General features: G+C 40.2%; 1 protein-coding gene across 2 annotated transcripts in view; it reads right to left on the reverse strand.

Annotated features, from left to right (window-relative positions):
- Nucleotides 1-1,120: 1,120 nt before the first annotated feature.
- Nucleotides 1,121-24,103, reverse strand: part of LOC149139381 (factor of DNA methylation 1-like) — a 149,575-nt gene continuing 126,592 nt past the window's right edge. For both annotated transcript variants that reach the window (XM_089448100.1, XM_089448099.1), the window contains exons 6-7: nucleotides 2,384-2,605; nucleotides 1,121-1,552 (exon numbers count right to left, since the gene is read on the reverse strand). In XM_089448100.1, coding sequence (XP_089304226.1) covers nucleotides 1,322-1,552; nucleotides 2,384-2,605 — 453 coding nt within the window. In that variant the 3' untranslated portion in view covers nucleotides 1,121-1,321. The remainder of the gene's footprint in view (nucleotides 1,553-2,383; nucleotides 2,606-24,103) is intronic.

Consider the following 24,103-nt stretch of genomic DNA (forward strand, 5'->3'; position numbering starts at 1 on the left):
AAAGTGTGGACTTATTTTAGGCTTGAATCCCAGAAGATATGAGCACATAATAAAGTGCAGAGGTAGTTTTAGTGCTTGCTTATCAGAGAATATGAGCACTGTAAGTACAAAGTAATCTTCAGGGGTTAAATCTCACAGGTACAAAATGTTAAATAGTAATATCAAAAATATTATTCGATTTTATTTTAAAGAGTACGTAGATATCGTCTATTTAGCATTAGTGCTTCCAAGTCTCTAAATAGGTTATGCAGATTTCAAAGCTACAGTGAGAATTAATGTGCCTAATACGCATGGAATTCCTTCACAGCCTTCAAGCTTGATCAGCACAAAATCAGCATAATAGCGTATGCTCTACATGCTCCATAACTTTGACAGTGGTGCCTACATCCATGAGTGACAACAATGCTCATCAATTCAAAGCAAACATAACCCCTGTCAAAGAAGATGAACTGCATTCATGTGTGAGAAAGTTAGGACTGTGCTTGAAAATTCAAATCTAACATGATTCATCTAAGAAACAAGTGAGACGCTGACCTCCTGAAAAAATTAGTGCGAACTGCACTTGCACGTATGCACGTACACAATTGCATGATTCGCTACATAAATTTTGGCCAACGGATAATCTTGAAATTTTGGCCAATTTCAAGATTTTCATGGTATTCTAAATGCATTTAGGTTTTGCCTTGTCCCTTATTTGAGTCGGCCATTATAAACATGGAATTACGCTTGAGCCCCGAGCTTCACCAGGGCAAAATCAGCAAAATAGTGTATAAATTCCCTGCACGATAACTTTGACAGTAAAAAGCACTCCATTCATCATGGACAACGCTGGACAACTCACAGCTAAGATGATTCATCTAGCAAACCAGCAGAACTGCATTCATGGGTGAAAAAATGCTGCACAATTCCAAGCTAACACGACTCGTCTAACAAACAAGTGAAACGTTAATTTTCAAGCAACCTTATTACAAAAAATACTCAAGGACTACTTCATAGATTTTGCATCCCGCTAATGTCAAAAGGAACTACTGAAATCTTGCTTGAATTTAGCAGTATCATTAAAATGAAGGTTTCAGTATCCGAAAACACATAAGATAGGCGTCAAACTAAGGCAAAAGCCTTGAATGTAAAAACACAAAGAAACACCTCTATAGCAACGAAAAGTGCAGACATTGGATACGTCGGTAGTAGCGTTTCATACTAACTAGCAGTCATATAGCGGTGTCTTTCCCGTAATTACAATATTCATGCTTGAACTACAAGGCATGTCAATATATTGATGTCAAAACCATTTGTAATTAGATATCAGACGACCTGAAAACTAGGCCCTAGTCTTCCTCTTTTTTGCCTTTGTCCTGCTCAAGTACAAAACAATCTCTTTCATGGTAGCCCTTCTGTTCTCCGCTTTATTCCACGCCTCTGGTATTGGATATCTTCCGCTTGCATTGTATTCATTTAATTCTTTCAAAGCTACAATCACAGTGTCACACACCTCTTTCCCCATTTCAATACGGAGGTCTCTCAACTTCTCATCATCCTCATTCACGACAAGCTGCATTCACATTTTACCAAGATCAGCACATAAATTAATTCCACATTTCTACATCAAAAATTTGTATTCTGTTGAAATTTTAAAAAATGCCGAATAATTTTTATAGCTATAGAAGCATAGTTTAACAGGCCATTGAATCAAGGCAATGTAATTTCCATAGTGATTTACCAGGTAAGCCCTGTCACTAAATTGTTACCACGTGTACCAAGACAAATGATTTCAGTGCAAATATGCAGAAATTCAATGAAACTGCCAAGAGTTTTATCAACAGAAAACCACGAATGTTTGCCCAGGTAGAGATCATCCTTTGCTTCTCTTAATTGCTCGATTCATCTATCCTACTTGTATTCTTAAGTGCTTAGCAATGAACAATAATGCTGATAGCCTGAATACTTTATAGCTCCCTTTTGGGTCCAATCAATATGTGCTCTTCCTTTTGCAAGGGAAGCATGTTTATGATAGGATTCTGTTACTCGGCAATGATTTGAAAATCAATAACAGAAAGCTTTTCCTTTTTGATCAATTACTATGCAGAAGCTCAGAAACATCCAGATTAGTCAATCAAGTACTACAATCTTATCACCTTAAGAAAACCTCAAATCCCACTCCACCCAGCTATAAGCCAGGACTTTTCTTTTTACCCCCATCTCCAAGCATTATATTTGAAAAGGACCACTGAAAGATACTAACTTAACTATCTAAGAATAAGATCAAACAATGAGTAATGGAAAACCAACTGCAAAAATAAAAAAGGAAATGAATAAGATCAGGCACAAAGGAATGGAAAACCGACTGCAAAAATAACAATGGAAATTGAATTTTCAAATATACCTCGTGTTTTTCTGTATCTCCAAGCACTGGTACAACCTTAAACGGATACCATGAAGGGTCCCTTAAATACTCTTCCCATAAAGAGTGCATCTCCGCATACTTAGTTTGCCATTCATTAGAAGCGAACTTTCTCTGACATGCCCCTCTCCATGCTTCTGGATCAAGATCGCCCATCCTCTTTACAACGATTTGGCTATTCGCGGGGACACCTTCATTCAATATCTGAAAAATAACATTAATGCACCAGTAAGAATATCTATAAAATGAATCCATTGTTTTGAAATGGCTATTTTCTTTACTATGAAAAGAAGGGTAAATTTTATTTTAAATATCCATTCATAATTGCGTCTGATACTCGTAAAAGTCAGCCATTATATTCTACTAAAATACAAATAATCTGATACTCGTAAAAGTCAGCCATTATATTCTACTAAAATACAAATAATTCATACAAAGAAGAAATTCAACACTATATAGAAACGTATGATTTATGCCAATGCTAAAGCCTATTTAAATACAATTTAGAACCCAATATGATCCGTAAACAAAAACAGGTGAGAGAAGGGCACAGCTTTGAACACCAGCTACAGCCACTACTCAAACACCACATATGCAGCACATGTCAGCAAGACACTCCAAACCACATCACCAGATGTGCATTGTGGACCAATCACAAAGGGTAGTTATAAGAGATTATTGGCATAAGTTAAACAGAGAGAATTTAGTTGTAGCATTCATGTAGTACACATTCGCTCATTAGATCATTTGTATCTTGAAGGTGAACTTGTATTGAGTCTTGTACTTTCTTTTATGCAAGGGAAAAAGGTGCTAGTGTATGTGAGGCAAAACCTAGAGGAGACTTTAAGTGCTAGGGTTTGAGTACGTTTGTGACGAAGACCAAGAGTTTGTTGCAAAGAAATCCTTGAGGAGACTCCGAGCGCTTTTTCTGAAAAGCTTCAGTGAGGTGAGCTTGGAGAAGGGTTAAGGTTGGACTTGTTGGTTCTAATGCCAGCTTGTTGTGGAGCCTTTGGTGTGGCTATATATGTGATGGCATGCCTTGCCAGGCCTTTGTCTTTCCAGGTGGTGTTTGCTACTGATGGAAAGTCCCAGTCAGTAATAAGCTTGAAAGAGAATCTCTACCAGTTTGTAATAAGCTTGAAAGAGAATCTCTACCAGCTTGTGATAAGCCTGAAGGACAATCTTGTACCAACTTGTAACTTCATTCATTCCCTTATCCCACAAACAAAGAGGTCTGATAGATCGATTTGACATGTAATTCAAATATGACCTTAAAAATAGATTAGTATTAGTAGTACTAATACTACTTTGCTTTCCGGACATTGTTTGTTTGCAGATTTTCAGATTATATTATCATGATGAATAAGTAGTTTCTAAGGCTGTTTGGTCTGCTTATTCATCATGAACAGATAGCAGATTATGTTAAGTGATTTGACAGGTACATAGCAGCTAACAGGGCAGACTTGCATTTGTATCAGATCTGCTATTCACAAGTTTTCATATGTTAGGGATTGTACCCTAGGGGCTCGAAACATAATTCACTTGAGATACAATTGTTCAATGTTTGTTTTTTTGGGCTGGCCTTTTTATTTGGCTAAGTTGCACTGAAACAGATATAGGAACGGATATGGATATGGGGTTTGTAATGGATATGGAAAATTTTCAAGAAATCTGGCTACGATACGGCAAGGAAACAACACACACACACATATATTATATAACAAAAAAATAATTTCATATTATCATTCATGTTTTAGAATCTAGATTCTATATCTAAAAATACATAATCATCTAAATATACTCAGCTGGCCCGCTATGCGTTGAGCAAATCTCCCGCCGGATCCAAGTTCCAACTTCCGCTCAGTACTTGGTCACCCATCTCCAGTCTCCCAGTCAAACTTCTTAACTGATAAACGCAGTCTTAAGCCTCTCTCAAGCACACTAACACTTGTGCTAGAGAGTTTTTCATTGAGTATTATCGTGATTTGAGCTTTTAGGTCCCTTCCTTTTTTAATATATTGGTGTGTGTATATTTGTCGTTGTTCCAGTGCAACTTAGGTTGTTAATTGAGAGAAATCCAAAGCACTTGAAAAAACTCTTCATAAACATAAATTGCTCTTACAAGCATGCTTGCTTGAATTCTATATAAGCATCACTTGCTAGTAAAAGCTAAGAATTAGTATTCCGAAATACTCGGTGGTCACCAAATTCATGTATCCTAGAGGAACACACATAAACAGAATACTGATAACTGGAATAGAATCAAATCAATTTGAATCATCTATGCAACAATATGACAAGTCACAAAATGTATATAAGGTTAAAGCACCGTTACGTAATTTCACATAAAATAATGGCAATGACAATTTTAAAAGAGAATTCATCTTCATATATAGGAAGGAGAACGCTAGTGGTGATGACCTTTCTCTTTTTCCATTAGCGATGCCATCAATGGTCAGACAACACCGAACTTCCCAACCATTAACGATGTCATCATTGGCAAGACAACACATCATATTGAACATCGCTATTCTTAACAAGATGGTTCCAGAATTATGCAGTGATTCCAGAATCCAACTCCAGTCTCCACAACAGTGCATTTAACCGTTGGGCCCTCAACTCAAAAAATCGTGGGCCATTCCCAGCAGTTGGCCTTTTCGAGGTGGATCTGTTTCCAAAAATCCAGAAATGGATCCAAAAAAATTTGCATCCTTAAAAACTGTTTCTAGAACCGGATGCACCGTTTCCGAATTGCTAGCATGGCTAGAAAACGTTTTTCCGCCTTTTCCAGGTGAATCGTACGAGAATCGTACCAGTTTCCGTTTCAGAAATGGGGAACAGCGTTTCAGGCAGATTCCCTAGCCATTTCCGGTAACTTACGTATTCGGTTGGATAGAACTGAAATATACACTGTTGTGATTTCTATTTCAGATTAAGTGCAAGGCTGAAAGTTCACAGAAATTTAATCTATGAAAGCTCAAAGTTGAGGTGAAATTTCTTACTTTGCATTAACATGGTTTTCAAATATTTCATAATGGTATCAGAGCTGATTTGACTGACATCACCTGGGAGAGATGCTTGACTTTTTATATGTTGTTGGTGCTTGATTTATATTTCAAATTCAGTGCAAAGGTTGAAAGTTCACAGAAAATTAATGCATGAAAGCTCAAAGTTGAGGTGAAATATCTCCGTTTGCATTAACAATGTTTTCTAATATTTCATCATGGTATCAGAGCTGATTTGACTGACATCCCTCTCTTAGTGAAGAGGGCACTGGGTATTTCAGTTGTTTCATACATAGGAGAGGTGCTTGACTTTTTATATGTTGTTGGGGCTTGACTTTTTGTATGTTGTTGAGTGTGAAACCCTAGTGCACTTGGGAAGAAACATTTGAGTTAACAAGGTGATCCTAACTTAAACAGGAACACAACAACTTACAGATATAATCATAAACACAGAGATGCAATAGAAAAACACTTCATTTCATTCATAGAAAAACACTGAACTATGCTTACAAACAGAATGGAAATAAGATAACTCGGGCGATGGTAATTTATCTCTGAGAAGAGATGTGGCGGCTACATGCCTCTGAACTGTGTTACAATGAAGCTCAAAAGCCTATTTATTATTGGAAAACATGAGAAAACCCTAAACAAGCAAAACCCTAACCCAAAGAAATATAACACCAAGAGTTTGTGGGCCCCGTTGGGGTTAGTTGGGCAGCCAACTTCCCGGGGTCATAACTTGGTCATATTATCTCCGTTTGGCACATACGATACGTTGTTGGAAATGCCTCGCCAAGTACTACAGTTTTCGCCACAAGTCCTTGCTACGGACCCCAAAAAAATGTTGTTAAGGGGGTCAAAACTGCTCTGGAAGTTCAGGACCCGAAAAATTGCTAAAAATAGTAAACGCTGAAATGAACAAGGAAACAGATGAAACTAATTGGGGGGTCTAGGTGGAATAGGCAGGTAGCCACCAAATCCACCTGGATCATTCCTCCCCCCACCCCTCCCCCACCAAGAAGCAATGGTCCCCATTGCGTGCAGAGCCTCCATGAGGTGAGGAAATTTCTGTGGAACCTGGTCCCTGGTGAACCACTTGTCCTGGTGAAAGAGTTGGCCTGCTTTGACAACTAGATATAATTGTTTCCTTTGTTGGCGAGTGTTCTTGATCTGTGTGTCCATCATCTGATCAGTTGTGGCCTGTTCCATGCAGTCTAGGTTGAGCTCTGTTGGTGTGAGTTGTTCTGCAATCCCAGATGTGTCCAACAACGGTGGAAAGTATGGTTGAAGGTGATCTACATTGAACACTGGGTGCAGACCAAGGAATGATGGGATGCTGAGCTCAAAGGCATTGTGATCGATGACCTTGGTGATGGTGTATGGCCCTTATCGGAGTGGGTGAAGCTTACGGTGGGGTCTAGCAAGGCACTCCTTCTGCAAATGTAGCCAAACTTTGTCGCCCAACTGGAACTTATGCAGCACCCGATGTTGATCATGGCACTACTTGTACTTAGCATTGGCTCTGTCCATTATATCATGGCCCTGTTGGCGGATGCGTTGAATGCACTTAATGAAGTTGTTAGCCCTTTCAACTTCGAACTGAACGTGAGCCGAATCTACCTAAGTGGTTGCAAATGGTATGGCCACATCAATGGGGCATAATGGCTGAAATCCCAGCCCTACCTGAAATGGGTTGCAGAGAGCTCTGTTGTCGCTATGTTGGACATAGGGGAGACTTGCATCCCACATGCATGGATGCTTCGAGCTGTACATGCGCAGAATGTGTACGATCATCTTGTTGACAACCTCTATTTGGCCATCAGTTTGGGGATGGAAATTCGTGGACTTGGTAAGTTTTGTATCCAGCATCGACCAGAGACTTGACGAAAATGCACTCAGGAATCTGTTGTCCCAATCTGAGACAATGGACTGTGGGATCCCAAAGTGTACCCACACTCGCTCAAAGAAGAGCTTAGCAGTGGCCTCTGCTGTGATACTCTTCTTGCAGGCTACCATGATGGCCATCTTAGAGAATCTATCGACGACCATGAAAACGCAATCATTGTCGTGCTTAGTAGAAGGAAGGCCTGACATGTAATCCATGGAGACAAATTCCCAAGGCCAGCTAAGAGTAGGTAGAGGAGTATACAGGCCTTGCTTCTTAATGGTTGGTTTGGTAATGGCGTAGGTGGTGCAGGATCTAATGTACTTCCCAACATCCTGACGAAGTTTCAACCAATAAAAAGATTTCTGCAATACCGCCATTGTTTTCTCTACTCCAAAATGTCCAGCAACCCCACTGTAGTGCTCCTCGCAAATCATCTTAGTACACTCACTTGAAGGAACACAGATGTGTCCCAGGTGGCATAACAGTCCATCCTAAAGGTGAAAATTTGGAACTTGTTTCCCTTCCAGAAGTCTCTGGTATATGCTGTTGAATTCTGGATCACTCTTGTAAAGATGCGGCCACTCCAATGTCTCGTGCCCACAAGTGTCAAGCACAGTGATCAACGTCATGACCGATGGTCGGCTAAGGCAATCAGTGACATTATTGGTGCTGCCCTTCTTATAATTAATGTTCAAATGGAACTGTTGCGGATATGTGGACCATTTCTGATGGCGATTGTTCTGCAACTTCTCGTGTCTGTATGAACTGTGGAAGTCGGTGATCTGTGTCAATGACCGTTTCCTTCTCCAAAATGTAATGTTTCCATTGACGGCAGGCCTGCACAATGGAATACATTTCTTTATCGTAAGTGGAGTCCTTTCGAACTGTGTCTGAAAGTGTGTCACTGTGGTAAGCCACTGGATGCCCATGCTGAGTAAGAACCACACCGATAGCATAGTCAGAGGCATCTGTCTCAATCTCAAATGGTTGTTGCGGGTCTGGTAATGTGAACACTGGTGCAGAACAGAGGCGATTCTTCAACTCGGAGAACACTTTCTATTGGGTTTCCGACAAAAAAAACTTTGCTTTCGCTCTGCCCTTGGTGACTTGACTTAAAGGCCAAGTGATATAAGAGAACCCCAACACGAACCTACGGTAGAAATTGGCAAGACCCAAAAATCTGCAGAGCTCTGTTAAGTGATTGGGGCTGGCCAATCCCGAATGAATTGAATCTTGGATGGTTCCACATGTACACCCTACTCATCAATGATGTATCCCAGATATTGAACCTAGGTCAAGCCAAAGGTTCATTTCTCCAAGTTAGCACACAACTTGTGTTGTCGCAGGGTTTGAAGGACCTATCAAGTATGGTGGAGGTGTTTTTCCCAACACTGCCTTAAGAACAAGATGTCATCTAAATACACCACCACGAATGCATTGGTGAAGGGTCGCAAGATGTCATCCATCAGTGTCATGAAGGTTGCAGGTGCGTTTGTCAATCCGAACAGCATGACCAACCATTCGAAAAAGCCCTTCTTGGATTTGAAGGTAGTTAGTCTTCCACGCATCGAAGGGTTCGATAGGCACCTGGTGATAACCTGACTTCAAGTCAATCTTGCTGAAATATTTGGCCCCTTTGAGCTAGTCCAGAAGGTCATCAATCCGCAGGATTGGGTACCTATTCCAAACAGTGATCTTGTTCAGCGCCCGATAGTCAATACAAAGCCTCTAGGTCCCATCTTTCTTCTGTACAAATACAATCGGGCTCCCACAAGGTGATGAGTTTGGCTTCATGTGCCCTTTCTGCAATAGTTCCTGAATCTGCCTTTTGATCTCATCGTTCTCTAGAACAGAGCGTCGATAGATCGGTCCATTTGGCAGCGGCGCACCCGGGGGTCAGATCGATGGAATGCTTGACCTAACAGTGCAGAGCTACCCTTGTGGGTGAGGCGAAAATATCCTTGTACTCCTCCACGACCTTGTCCATTTGTTGTTGCTATGCAGAGGAGCCCTACCTAGAAGTCGTGGCCACAACCTTCTTCTTGCCATGGGGACGAATCATAAGGAAAACAAATTTCCTGGTCTAGGAAATGATCTACTACATTACTTTGCAGTGATCAAAGAGATGGCGATAGGCGAGGCTACCTCTAGTATCCTGTACAACTTATTAGCCAAAGTAATAATCACAGAGCGAGGTCTAGACTCATATATAGCATGTCGCTTCCACAAGTATGGTTGTCCTAACAATACATCACAAACTTCAAGAGGAGAAACATCACACAGTACCTCATCCGTGAAGGGCTTGATGTTGTAGGGAAGGCAACATTGTTGGCTGATGCGAAGATCTCGTCCTTGGTGAAGCCACCCGATGGTGTATGGTTGTGGATGTGTTGTAGTCTTTAGGCCCAGCCGCTTCACGACTTCTGCTGAAATGAAGTTCTTTTGGCTCCCATTGTCGACAATGAACTGCAACGGAGAACCCTTCACCCACATTTGTGAGTGGAAGGGGCGTTTCCCATCCTCTGGATCTTCAAGCTCAATCTTCTGGATCTTGGTGTTGGCCACGGTGGCACTAGGCTCTGCATCAATAATCTGCTTCCCTTTGTCAGTTCCCTTATCGGGTTCTAATTCAGAGTCAGACCCTGCGTCTGATTTAGAAGACTTCAGCGCGGCCACCAGTAACTACTTGGCCTGACACTCACTTGTATTGTGAGAGGAGCTCTTATGGAGCTCACACCATTTTCCTGTAACCTTCTTGGTCTTCATGGTGTTGTTCTTTGCTTGCGGCTTCAGCGGGCTATCTTGGGTAGCCCCACCTTGGCTTGGTCCTTTGTTCTGCGGTTTGGGGGCACCTTTTCCTTGCTTTGGATTTGCAGATCCAAAGTCCCGCTTTTTTTGTTTAAACTTCTATTCAATCTTGACAGGGTACCAATACGCCGTGTCGAGCAAGGAAATGTCCAAGAACTCCATCTCGTCCTAGATGTACTTGTGTAGATAGTCGCGGTACTTGAGCACCAAATGCTGCTCAGTGTCCTTGATACCCAGTTTCGTGACAAGGGTATGGAAAATATTTGTGAACTTTAGCATATCTTGGTCCCTTCCTTGTCGTAGTGTGGTCCACTTTATGTATTTGTCTTCATAGCTCCCGATAGGGTAATATTGTTCCTTGATGGTGTCTTGGAAAGAATTCCAAGTGGGTGCAGCTGAAAACAACGAGGGTTCACTTTCGTCCTTTTGTTCACAGTAGATTTCCCACCAGTCCTTGACGTGTGGGGCAGCTTTGAGAAGTGAAAAAGTAATCTTTCCCTGATTGGAAAAGTCATCAACTGAAAAATATCCTTCCAACAGATTTAACCATTTACCTACGGCATATGCACTTATCAGGCCTTCGAATATGGGAATATCGAAGTTAACTTGTCCCTTAAAAGGAGTGGCGCCTCCAGAGTGGTTATTGGATGAAGATGCATCGCCTGTGAGTAGCTGTCGAAGGATCTGGGCAAAGTTATCCATCATCGCATCCCTCTGTTGCTCGAGGGCTTCCTCAAGCAACATTTTGAAAGGATCTCCTACCCCCTCGTCTTTTTTTTCTTCCGCCATCGGGGGTCGTCGGGTTTTGCGAGGCTGATCTTGCAATAGTTCAACCAGATCAAGCCCTAACTCCTTATACCCTGACCTTGTTGGGGCCATGCAAAGAAAAACAGAGAAAGAGCAGACTGCTCTGATACCACTGATCCGAACTTAAACAGGAATGCAACAACTTACAGATATAACCATAAACACAGAGATGAAGCAGAAAAACACTTCATTTCATTAATAGAAAAATACTAAACTATGCTTACAAATAGAATGGAAATAAAATAGCTTGGGCGATGGTAGCTTATCTTTGAGAAGAAATGTGGCGACTACATGCCTCTGAACTGTGTTAAAATGAGGCTCAAGGGCCTATTTATTATTAAAAAACATGAGAAAACCCTAAACAACCAAAACCTTAACCTTAAGAGATGTAACACCAATAGTTTGTGGGCCTCGTTGGGGTTAGTTGGTCAGCCAAATTCCCGGGGTCGTAACTTGGTCATACTATCTCGATTTGGCGCATACAATACCTTGTTGGAAAGGTCTCACCGAATACTACAGGTTTCGTTGCAAGCCCGTGCCTACAGTTACAGGCTTAGGCTTGCCGCGGACCCCAAAAAAACATCGTTTAGGAGGTCAAAACTGCTCTGGAAGTTCAAGACCTGAAAAACTGCTAAAAATAGTAATGCTAAAATGAACAAGCAAATAGATGACACTAATTGGGGAGTCTGGGTGGAATAGGCAAGTGGCCACCAATATCCACCTGGATCATTGACAGAGATCACTCTAGTGAAGAGGGCATTGGGTATTTCAGTTGTTTCATACTTGGGAGAGGTGCTCAACTTGTTAAAAGTTGTTGGTGCTTGACTTTTTTATATGCCGCTGAGTGTGAAACCTTAGTGCACTTGGGAAGAAGCATTTGGACTCTAAAGGTTAATTTAATTGATTTGTTGTTGGTTTCTCTTTTAGAGTTGCTTCAAATTTGAATGGATGACTACTCTCCATGCTAGAAAGTGCAACAAGCTTAAATGTGCTCCCAATTTTACAACTTCGAAGTTCAAGTTGTGAATGATGTTAGAAGAGATTGAGTTTTGGAAGCATGCTAAGACAAAGATCATTACACCAACAAATCCAAGCACTCCCAATTTTACACCTCGGAAGTGCAAGTTGTGAATGCTATTGGAAGACGTTGAGTTATGGGAGCATGCGAAAACAAGGATCATTGCACCGACCAATTCGAACTATTAGCTAAATATAATGAGGATGGGGCCAAGGCAAAGAGAATATTTCTTGATTCAATGAGAGATCATTTGATTACTAACATTTCAGAGAAGACGACCAACAAAGATATGCATGATGTTTTGGTTCCATTATACCAAAGAGTGTGTGTCTCTAAGAAGATTCCCTTGAAAAAAAGAAGCTTTCAGCCATTTGCATCACTAACATAGAGACAATGGTCAGCTACTTGGCAACATTGGGAGCATAGAGCATTGGGAGCATGCCAAGACAAAGATCACTACACCAACCAATCCAAAATTGTTAACCAAATATAATGAGGAAGGCAAAGACAATATTTCTTGATTCAATGAGAAATCAATTGATTACTAATATTGCAAAGAAGAAGACCAACCAAGAGATGCATGATGTGTTGGTTCCATTATACCAAAGAGTGTGCATCTCCTAGGAAGATGCACTTGAAAAACAATCTTTCAACCATCTGCATCACTGGCATAGAGACAATGGTTAGTGTTACTTGCTAGATGTACCCAACAAATAAAGGACTCTATTTCCCAATGGACAAGACACTAGTCATATTTTTCAAATCCAAAGGTCCTATAGGGCAAATTTTGCCCCTTCTTTTTACTTTTTCTCTATTCTTCTATCCTCTTCTCTACACAAACTCTGTAACCCCCATGGACTTATAAAAAAATGTCACTAGCATGAAAAAATTATGTAAAAGACTTGGACCCTTGGGACCTGATTACTAAGGAAGTTGCTCTAGAGTGTTTATTTCACTTAATTAATTATTTTTACTTTTCAGCGAAAAATAATTGAGTTTTTTCACTCACAACCTCCTTTGTTGGAGTGTGTCTTAATAACTGGGCCTTGAGTGTGTTTTCTAAGTCTAAGGTCAATGTATATTACCATGCTAAGCATTATCTTGAGTCTCGCGGAATTGCATTAGGCTTTATTAGGAATTTTTTATAATTAAAAATTTTGCACAGAACTTGAATTTTTAATTACAATTTATGTAACAAATAAGAAAGTGATATGTCATAAGCCATGTAGGTGCTCATTTTTCATGCTAAGAGTACCAACATTACCTTAGTACCCACTTTGGGGCGGAAAATATTAATTTTGCTTCATGAAAAATCACTTTTACTCAAAAAATTGAGGAAAAAGACAAACAAAATCAGCATAATTAATAATTGGGAACATGTCGAAAACATTTTCTTAGTCAAATGAGTCATTCAAACACTTAAGAGGAGTGACTAAGCACTCAAGGACAAGTTAAGCCACAAATTGAGAGGTCAAGTTGGAAGCTGAGTTAGCCAGGCTAAGTACACATGACAATAAGTGCGAGTTTGTGGGTTGAGTTGGACTCACAAGTTGGGTATTAAATTGGAAAGGCAAGTTGGGTGAGTGGGAGTTCACTCCCTCTTTGTGCCCACTCACTCACACCCTAAGAGAACACAGATTACCCTTGGAGCCTGTGTGCTCCTTTGTGCCTATGCATTCCTCTTGAGGAGATATGCAACCTGCATTTGGCAGCTCGTCCTCCACTTGGAACTCATACCTCTTTATTGGGATTCTCATCTTTCTTCGGATCTCCACCTTGCATTGGGATCTCCTCCCTCATTTTCTATAAATTGGAGCTCTCTCCTCCACTGTAAGCTAGTGTTGGAAGCATGGAAGAACTTGAGGAATTGTTGTTATTGTATTGTTCTATCATTGTTTTATAAAAGAAGGCTTTGGAGGCTACATGGTGCTTTGATTTTAGTGTGGTTGCTTGGAGTGCAAATACAAGTATGATTGTTTTAATTGTATTTGCTTTGAAATTATTGTTGCAATAAGCCTTCGAAGGGGCGTTGTCACCCAGTAGGAAGAGACTCTTCAAATTTGGTTATTTGATTAGTCTATTTGTTTTCTTACACTTTGAAATCCTAAATTATATGTACATCTTGGTCCACTGACATATTTTCAAGATTTCATTTGTAGGGAGCACCTATCTACTAACAATTTCTCTTACCAAAGACCTTAAGGAATAGCAAGTGCCTCAAGGTTTGAATATTTGGAATCCTCCTCGGTTGGAATATTCACTTTCAACATACAAAAGAAGCTCATTCCCACCTTGCACCAAGTTTCACCTCCAATCCTTTGAAGATTTCTCCAAGATCTCTCATTCTTTTCTTGCACATAAAATTCTAAAATTCTCCTCAACATCTCTTGGTTCGATTTTAAAGATTTTCATTGTTAAATCTAGTATTTGGAGGCTAAATTAGTTGTTGTCCTAACAGAAGTCAAATCAGCTAAGAAAGAGCCAAGTTACCTTGGCTTTTCCTTAGTTGCTTAGTGTAGAAATTGATATCTTTCATTCTAGTATTTCACTTGGTAATTTTTTTGGTGTTTTGTACAACAATTTGGGTGTTCCGAAAGCATTTTTGGGCAGTTTTGAAATATTTGGCTTGCTGGTTTTTAGCAAGTCAACAAAGATACAAGGCGAGGTGCTGCTGAAATATGGTCAAATTGAAACATTCAAGCACTTGGAATAAACCCCATACAACCCTCTTTGTAAAACAAAGAATTTGAACGCCATTGTAACCTAGAAACAATATTTTCCCTTCATTTGATCAAGGCTACCAATCATCTAACAAAGCATTGTAATCCTGAGGGAGCTAGGAGATTCACCTAGGCATCCTAATCCCCCTACCCAGCAGGGGCGTCTTGTGTCTTGTGTCTCATTTCATGGTGTGCCTATATTGAGCTTAAAATTAACCTCGACCACAGAGTAAATTTCACTTTCATAGATTAGATTTCAATTTATTTTCAGTTTAGATTTCATTTTTGCAAAGTAACGAACCCCATCAAACTCTATTATGATCTCTGCGATTGCAAACCTCGCTTTATCCTTCTGAGTGATCAGAGAGGGCTTGTTGGTTGATTTAGTTTAACTAGGGAAAACCTCTTAATCTTTATTGTGAGTTTGGGGGGAATGTAAAGGTTGACTAGTGGAATTAGGATAGGAGTTAGTTTCTCCTAATGTTGGATTTTGCAATTGGTAGACTTGTGAAATCAGGGGAGTACTCAATGAAGCAAAGCTTCATCCTATTCAATCTCCTTGCAACTCTCTCAACCTCATTCAAAGGATAAAGGTCAAAGAGGAAACACACATTAGATCAGTTTTATTATCTTGCAATCACACATTTCCGTTGTGCATTCATTTAACTAATAAATATAAATCCAAGTGACATCAAATTTAACAAATTTTACCAAGAACACTTTCCACAACATTTCTATAGCATACAACACTTGGGCTATCATTTCATTTGCCAAATTGCAAGTACTTACTTTGGCATTTCATTTTTGAATTCCAAGCATAAGCATTTACTTTTGGCACTGATCTATATTGCTATGCATTTCTATCATTTAATTATTTGCCCATCTTGTATATTGATGGTGAATGTCATTATTTACTTATCTATCTTCCATATTGTATGTTAATGGTGAATGTACTCTTGTCTAATACATTTAACTCCTAGAATAACTTCTTGTTAACTATAGTTTAGTCAACCTTAGTGGTTTTTAGGGACTACCCTACTTTGTTTTGCTAGGAGTTAGTTGATGATTTCTGGTAGCATCGGATGTGCTCTAAGTCTCAAAATTTGATTATTTACTTATCTAAGTCTCTGGTAGCATGGTGAATGTGATTATTTACCTATCTATCTTCCATATTGTGAATGTACTCTTGTCTAATACATTTAACTCCTAGAATAACTTCTTGTTAAACTATGGTTTAGTCAACCTTAGTGGTTTTTAGGGACTACCCCGCTTTGTTTTGCTAGGAGTTAGCTGATGATTTCTAGTAGCATCAGATGTGCTCTAAGTCTCAAAATTTGCAGGGAGGCTTAGACACATGCATTCTCCAATACCCAGAAATAGTTTAGAGAAATTCCACCCAGAGACAGTTTTATTAAAATAATTAATTATTTTTAATGGGTCCCTAAGTCTAAACTTAGGAAATTAAAAAATTTAATGGGTATTAATCTAAACTGTTGGTGTAACTTCTAAAAGAGGACGAGGATCAAGCCATGATCTAAGCCATTTATTATAAGTTAATATAGGTCATTAGTTGTCCAACAGAAAGATATTAGAAGAGGCTTGAGGGGCACTTGGAGAACACACAGAGGGGAGATCACAAGTTCAATTTTCTGAAGCAGAGAAGCTGCCGGAAAGATTTCTGATAGTGATCTTGTGCAGTGAGAGGCAAGGATAGTATCTGAAGGGAAATATTTCCCGATCGAAGACTACTCAGCAAAGAAGAGAGAGAGAGAGATTCAGCAGAGGCAGCACACAGCCAAAGAAGGTGACGCAGAGGGAGTGCAGAAGCCAAGAGGGGATCCGAAAATTTGCTGGAGGAATCGATAAAAGAGCCGAAAGCCAGGGTGTGAGACCGAGAGGTGCAAATTGAAGTTCCTGGGCAGCAAATCGATTAACTGAAGGGGTGACGTGGTCCCCAAAGGGTGTGACATTGGGCTGACGCAGTGACTGCGCAGAGGCAACCAAGGGGAGTCCATTCAATGGCTGGATCAACCAGGATTTCTAGTGATAGTGTGAGGCAACCTCACTTATCTCTCTATCAGTGATATTCTCTGTAACTGGATTGTTGGGAAGGCATCCAGAGATTGTATTCAGAAATTACTACTGCATAATAATAAAACCGTCAAAGCTACTGCACTAGTTTTCCCGCATTGGGTTTTTCCGAGGACATTTGTCCAAAAATAACTGTGTAGATGTGTTGTATTTCTTTCTAGTTCAGTTTCTTGTTTCTTATTTTATTTAAATGGTGAAGGTTGCAGTGTATTAGTCTCAGTGTTTACTATAGAAAACAGTGAATAACTTTGTTCAGTAATTAACAAATAGAAGAAACGTAGTCAATTGCTACAATAGTGATTTGGGATCCCCGAATTTTAACATTAGCCTTGATGGAAGAGTTGAAATTTGAGTGGCAACAACTCAACTCGAGACTTGCCTCCAAGGCCACACTTAGTAGATTAAAGATATTTTCCATGTTAAACCAAAGGTGTGGATTAGGTCGCAACAGTTAGCCACTTGGCTAGGATCACATAGTTGAAAGACTAGTTGGTTGTCATCACTACAAAATCTAGCACCCTAGTGCAAGGCCTCACTACGTAATCTAGATTAGCAATGATAAAACTAGTTACCATTGTCACCTCGACAACTACTCCCCTCATTTTTGTGGTTGGATACAATCCCCATAAGGGAGGTTTCCTAAGTAGATCTTAGGAATTAAGTAAACCAGAAGGACTTGGGCTAAATACCCCCGAAGGGTTGTACAACAAAATTCACCCAAGGATAAATATACAATGATTGGGGGTTTAGGTGATTTAAGGTATAAATTCAAGAGAGTGAGCTCAAATGTGCCTAAATCAAGAAGGCTTAGATACACCGAGAGACTCTAAAATAGGTAACCAAACACATGCAATCGAAAAAATATACTTTGTTGTTATAAATTAGGGTTTTAATCAACAATTTAGAGCATGCAAATATTTTATAATAGTGCCAAAATCTATGATAAACAAATGTAAAATATGCAATGATTAATAAGTAAACAAAAGAAGAAATTAGAGTGAATTTCAACAGTTGAAAAGACATAAAACAACAATACAAACCCTAGACATCAACCCTAATTAACGACTAAAAAATGCATGTAAAATGATATTTTTACTTTTCCAAATGAATGGATACAATCCCTGTTGAGTTTAGACAACAATGGTATGTTATATGCTTGCAACAATTACTTCAATGTCCTTTTATTAGCCCCATGTCAATTCCACTTTAATGTCCAATAACAATCACATAAACCATTAATTCACATTGACAGTAACTGTAGATAGAACATAAACAATAAATGCAGAAGACAAGTCAAGAGAACACCAATATTGGCTCAAGCCAGGAAAAAAACCCAAGATAGGGAAAAACCCTAATCAATTCTTCTTATTATCAAATATCAAATGTTTAGCACAGAGAGAATTTCCAATAGAGTGCAATGATGAGAATCAAAGTCAATGTGACTTGACTTTTGTAAATTACCCAAACCAATGTAAATATGATCACCTTGATGGACTACAATTCTGAAAAGTCAACAGTAGTCAACTTTCCCTAACCAGACAATAGTCAATGGTCAACGCAACAGCCAAACTTGCCTTCTTGAGCTCTGTCAACCTTAGTCAAACTTGTCCTTCCTTGGTGGTCAAACAAGAGTAAAAACAGTCAACAAATCAGCAGTCAAACCCAATCAAATGATGAAGTCAACCTGTGCTCAAAACAATTTTGCAACTCTACAGTCAACCACAACTCCTTTTGCCTCGGTTGCTATGCCCGATAATGCGGCCTTCTTAGACAGACCTATCCCTAGTCAGAACACAATCAAACAATCCTTCTAAAATCCAGAAGTTAACATTGGTCAAGGTATCCTTAAACAGAAAGTCAACACAGGTCAGATCAGCCCAAGAAACTTCGCACGTGTGGATGAGCAGTTGCCTCAAATATACGAACCAATCAGATGAGAAGAAAGAATGTTGTGTGAGTGAATGTGTCAAATGAGGATGAAGGTCTCCTTCATTTACATGCATTGGAGGGGGATCAATTTGTCCAATTTGACCCTAAGTCGACCTTGACCAAATGTGCTCTTATGGGCTTGACATCAAAAACATATTTCTCCTTATCTGAATACAGTGCTTCCAAGGTCGATTTTGATCCTCTCGAAAAGAAGAATATTGTCCAATAATCATCTTACGTCAATGAGCTGCCCCAAGTGGAATTTAGTGCTAGTTGCACATTTTAACACTCCCTCTCAACTAGGGAGAATTCCACCTACCAATATCCATCCATCATTATGTACTATCTCTGCATCTCGTCTTGTCTCTGTTGAAGATTGATATAGATAATAAGAGGGATCGATTGAGAGTGAGTCTCAAGACATTACCACTCTCCACAAACAAAAGCCAGTCCACATAACTAGGGGTAGAAATCCAATCGAACTTGATCTTGAGTGATCAAGTTGTTGAAAACCCTACATCCTAGACATAGGGAGTACAACAGTACATGATGCATCCATCTGTAGTGCTATGGTCCCTAACCACTTTTCCCAACTCATTGTCTAAATGAGATGTACTTCCCAAGAGTCCCAAATTGCAAGGGTAAGATGTATGTTGGGGCATCCGCATGAGAAGGTGAGCCACTCATGCTGCTCATATGTCATAGGAGAAGGTGAACCACTCATCCTGCTCATATGTCATAGGAGAAGGTGAACCACTCATCCTATGCATATGTCATCAACCATAGGGGGAGGTGAACCACTCACCCTATGCTCAATCAGCTGGGGTATGTACTCACAAGGAAAGTTGATCCATTCACCTTGTGCTCATATAGCTCCAAGAAGTACCCCAGGCCCCCTAGGAGCTCATAGAGCTCAATGTCCAACTCAAACAAGCCCTCATGGGAGTGTCTTTCCACGACTCCAAATCTCTATCAGAAGGCTAAGAACTTGGCCTTCCCCAAGGGCTTCATCAAGATGTCGGCAACCTGTTCATCAGTCCTGATGTGTTGGAGCCTTATTGCTCTCTGTTGTACCATATCCCAGATAAAGTGGTACCTGATATCAATATGCTTGAAGTGGTTGTGGAACACAGGATTCTCTGAAAGGCGAATCCCACTTTGGTTATCCCAATAAATGACGGTAGTATCCAACACATGCTCAAATAGCTCACTGAAGAGCTTCCTCAAGCAAATAGCTTCACAACAAGCCATACTAGCTCCAATATATTCGACCTCAGCAGTGCTTAGAGCAATCGATTTCTGCTTCTTGCTCATCCAAGAAATTGAAGCAAATCCCAAAGAGAAGCAACATTCAGTCATATTTTTTCTATCCACCACATTGTCAGCCCACGCAACATCTGGAATATCCATGTAGCCTCAAATTCCCGGCAATATATCTCAGTCCATAGTTAATAGTGCCACGAAGATATCTTAAGAGATTCTTTGCAGCAACCCAATGTATGTGATGGGGCTCAACCATAAATTGAATCAAGGGATTTACAGCAAAGCATAAGTCTAGTCGACAGTTCACCAAGAACATAAGGGCCCCCACAAGTTGTCTATATTGAATATTCGAAAGGATTTGCCAATTTGGGACCAGCAGCACTTTCGCATAGCTTCTTGAAATTTAGTTCCATCAAAGTAGACACAGTGTTAATTTTAGGTATGTTCTATGCTTAGAGCAATTTATTTCAATTTTCACAGTTAGCTCAATATATTTTCCAGATTAGCAATCACATCAGCATTACAGTAAACTACAGATAGAACATAAACATAAATCGCAAAAGACAAGCCAAGACAAGAGGAAAAAAGATGTGGTGCTAGCTAGGGACAAAACCCAATGTGGGGAAACCCCCTTGATCAATTCTTCTTAATGTTCTTCAATAGTTCAGCAGAGAGAGAGAGAGAGATAGTCCGTTTACAACAAAAGTCAACACTTTGACTTATCTAGATAAAAGCATAGATCATCTCTAAGAAGATGATACATGAGATCAGTTGAAGACATATTGCTTCAACTGATTCTCCAAGGTGACTCCTTCACCTATCGTTGTGTTGCATTTCGTCATCATGCTGCACCTCACTACGCTGCATCATGCTGCACCCACCATCACTATGTTGCATCTCATCATGCTTCAATAATCATGATTGTACCCATCATTGTACTGCATTATATGCCATTGCTGCATTATATGCCATTGCTGCACCGTGTTGCCATACTGACCTATGTGCTGGATGCATCTTGCTTGCTTGTTGTCCCTAGCTTGCTTGTTGTCCTTAGCATGCTTTTTGTCCTTAGCATGCTTGATGTTGCATGCTAGCTGTCCCTTGCATGCTAACAGTGCATGATTGGTGTATTTGCTGCTAAGTACCATACAATTGTCCCAATGTTAGTTAGTTGTCCCTTGCATGTTGCTCTCCTTCAAAGATAGATGCTCTAGTTGTTCCGGAAATTTCGGCAATTTCGGTTGTTCCCAACAGTTCCGGCAATTCCGGCTATTCCCGGCAGTTCCGGCAGTTCCGGATTTTCCCAGCAATTCCAGCTTTTCCCGGTAGTTCTGTCAATTTCCGGCAATTCAGTTCAGGCTTCTGCCCTCTACGTCAGCTTTCCCGGCTGTTCCAGCAGTTCAGTTCAGTGTTCTGCCCTCTGCGTCAGCTTTCCCAGCTGTTCTGGCAGTTCTAGCTGTTCTCGGCAGTTCCGGCTATTCCCAGTAGTTCTAACAGTGCCAACAATTCCGACAATTCCCAGCAATTTCAGCACTTCCGGCAATTCTAGCTATTCCCGGCAATTCCGGCTTTTCCCAGCAGTTCTGACAATTCTAGCTATTCCCGGCAGTTCCGACAATTCCGGCTATTCCCGGCAGTTCCAGCAATTCCGACTATTCCCGGTAGTTCCGACAATTCCGGCTATTCCCGGCAGTTCCGACAATTCCGACTATTCCCGACAGTTCCGATAGTTCCAGCTTCCGCCCTCTGCATTAGCTTTCCCAGCTGTTCCAGCAGTTCTGGCTATTCCCGACAGTTCCGGCTTTTCCCAGCAGTTCCAGCTTCTGACCTCTGGATTAGGGCAGCGTTATCCCTTAGGATCTCTCCTCCTACTAAAACCCAAAGACAAGTAGAGAGGAAGAGATCCCAAGTGTGTTGAAATGACTTGAAGGCCACCTCTATTTGTACTAAAACGTTGAGCACAAGTGGGGTTTATTTGGTTGCTGGCCGACCTTGACGAATTGTCCCATAACACAAATAAATTCATATCTCCATGAATACTTATCGGAATCGGATGATCTTTAGATCAATCCTACACCTCTCGATGAGAGAGTTCCAAGAAAAATATCAACTTCCATTAATAAGATGACCCACATGGAGTTTGGCCCTAGTTGCCAATTTTAACACATAGTCTTACATTCAACCATACCACATCTTTCTAACAACATCACAATGTATTTCCCTTGAAAAAGGAAAATCTCATCTCGCTTTTGCCAGACCTCCAACCCAAGGAAGTAATGCATCAATCCTAGGTCCTTTATCTCGAATTCGAAAGTCAAATCCCTCTTACATTAATAAATGAGAGGGTCTGCACCAATCAGAAATAGATCATCGACATACAAGACGAAAACAATTGGCATGTCCTTTTCAACCTTGAAGTATAGGTTTGGGTCAGCATAGCTCCTTGTAAATCCCAACTTCATAAGATAGTTATCAATCCCCTCATACCAAGCCCTAGGGGCTTGCCGTAACCCATAGAGGGTTTTCTTCAACCTACATACATGTGTCCTTCGATATTGAACTTTAAACCCCTAAAGTTGTTCCAAGCAGACTTCCTTCTTAAGTGAGCCATGCAAGAAAGCAATCTTGACATCCATTTGATGTAGGTTCCATCCTTGACTGGAAGCAAGAGCAATTATGGATCAGATAGTGGTATATCTAGCAATTGGTGCAAATATTTCATCATAGTCCACTCCTTCCCTTTGAGAGAAACCATGAGCCACAAACCTTGCCTTATATCTTTCAACACTTCCATCAGTTCCATGTTTAATTTTGTAGATCCATTTTGAAGTGACCATAGACTTGTCCTTAAGTCTAGGCACCACTTCAAAAACATCAATCTTCATGATCGATTCATATTCCTTAGACATAGCATCTTTCCATACCTAGTGCCTCACGACTTCTTCAAAAGAGCAAGGTTCAGTGTGAATGATAGCACTCATGGCAGCGAAGTACCCTTGATACCTGATCGGCTTTATACTTTCCCGAAATGTTCGTCTTGGAGTGGTATGTTTTTCAACATCTTCAACCGTATCCTTGAGCCATAGTGGTCTTTTCCTTAAGGTAGAGGGATCACAAAGAGGTGGATCAAGAGGATCCATCAGGCCATCAACATCAAGCATAGGCTCATCCATCGAAGGTTCTTCTTGTTTTTCAGTAGCATCATCATCCTTTCTTGAAGTGGGGAGATCTTTGGCTTCCCAAGGGAAGTGTCTTCATCAAAGGTAAAATCTCTACTTACTTCTACATCTCTTTGACCATGTACGTAAATTCTATATGCCTTTGAATTTTCACTATATCCAACGAATACACCTTTCTTCCCAAAAGCTTCCAACTTATTCCTTTATTCTTTAAGCAAATGAATATACATGGGACATCCAAAGATTCTAAAATGAGAAACATCAGGTTTCTTACCAGTGAAAACTTCTTCAGGTGACTTGAAATCAAAGGCTTGACGAGGGCTCCTATTTTGAACATATACAGCAGCGTTAGCAGCGTCTCCCCACAAGAATTTCGATAGACCTTGATCATAGATAATGGCACGGATGACTTCCATAATAGTTCGATTCTTTCTCTTAGCAACACCATCTTTCTTTGGAGTATATGGAACAGTTGTCTCCCTCTTAATGCCAGCGTCTGCAAAATTCATTGAAATCATTGGATTCATATTTGGTTCCATTGTCAATCCTCAATGTATTGATCTTCTTTCCTATTTGATTCTCCACCAATGCTTTGAAAGAATGAAACCACTTGAACACTTCATCATTCTTCTTCAAGAAATAAATCCATGTTTTGCGAAAGAAGTCATCCACAAAGATTGCATATTATGTGTATCCTCCTAATGAAGTTATGGGCAAGGCACCAGACAGGTCATAATGGATCAATTGAAGAATATCATTTGTCTTTCACTAGAAAAGAATGGTTCCTTTGTACGTTTCCCAGCTGCACAACCCTGAGAGACTCCTTCATGGTTCATATGAAACTCGGGCATCCCTATGACCATCTTCCTTACCCCAGGTAAGGTTTTGTAATATAAGTGGGCAAATCTTCGGTGCCATAGCTCACATTCAATAGAAATATCACTTGTTAATGCTCCCAAAGGACTTCCACCAACTTGATCAAGACCATCAACCC

The sequence above is a fragment of the Pinus tabuliformis genome, chromosome X, assembly GCF_031772625.1.
Source record: "Pinus tabuliformis cultivar Carrire ecotype Pingquan chromosome X, CPIR1, whole genome shotgun sequence".
In the NCBI taxonomy this organism is placed as follows: Eukaryota; Viridiplantae; Streptophyta; class Pinopsida; order Pinales; family Pinaceae; genus Pinus; species Pinus tabuliformis.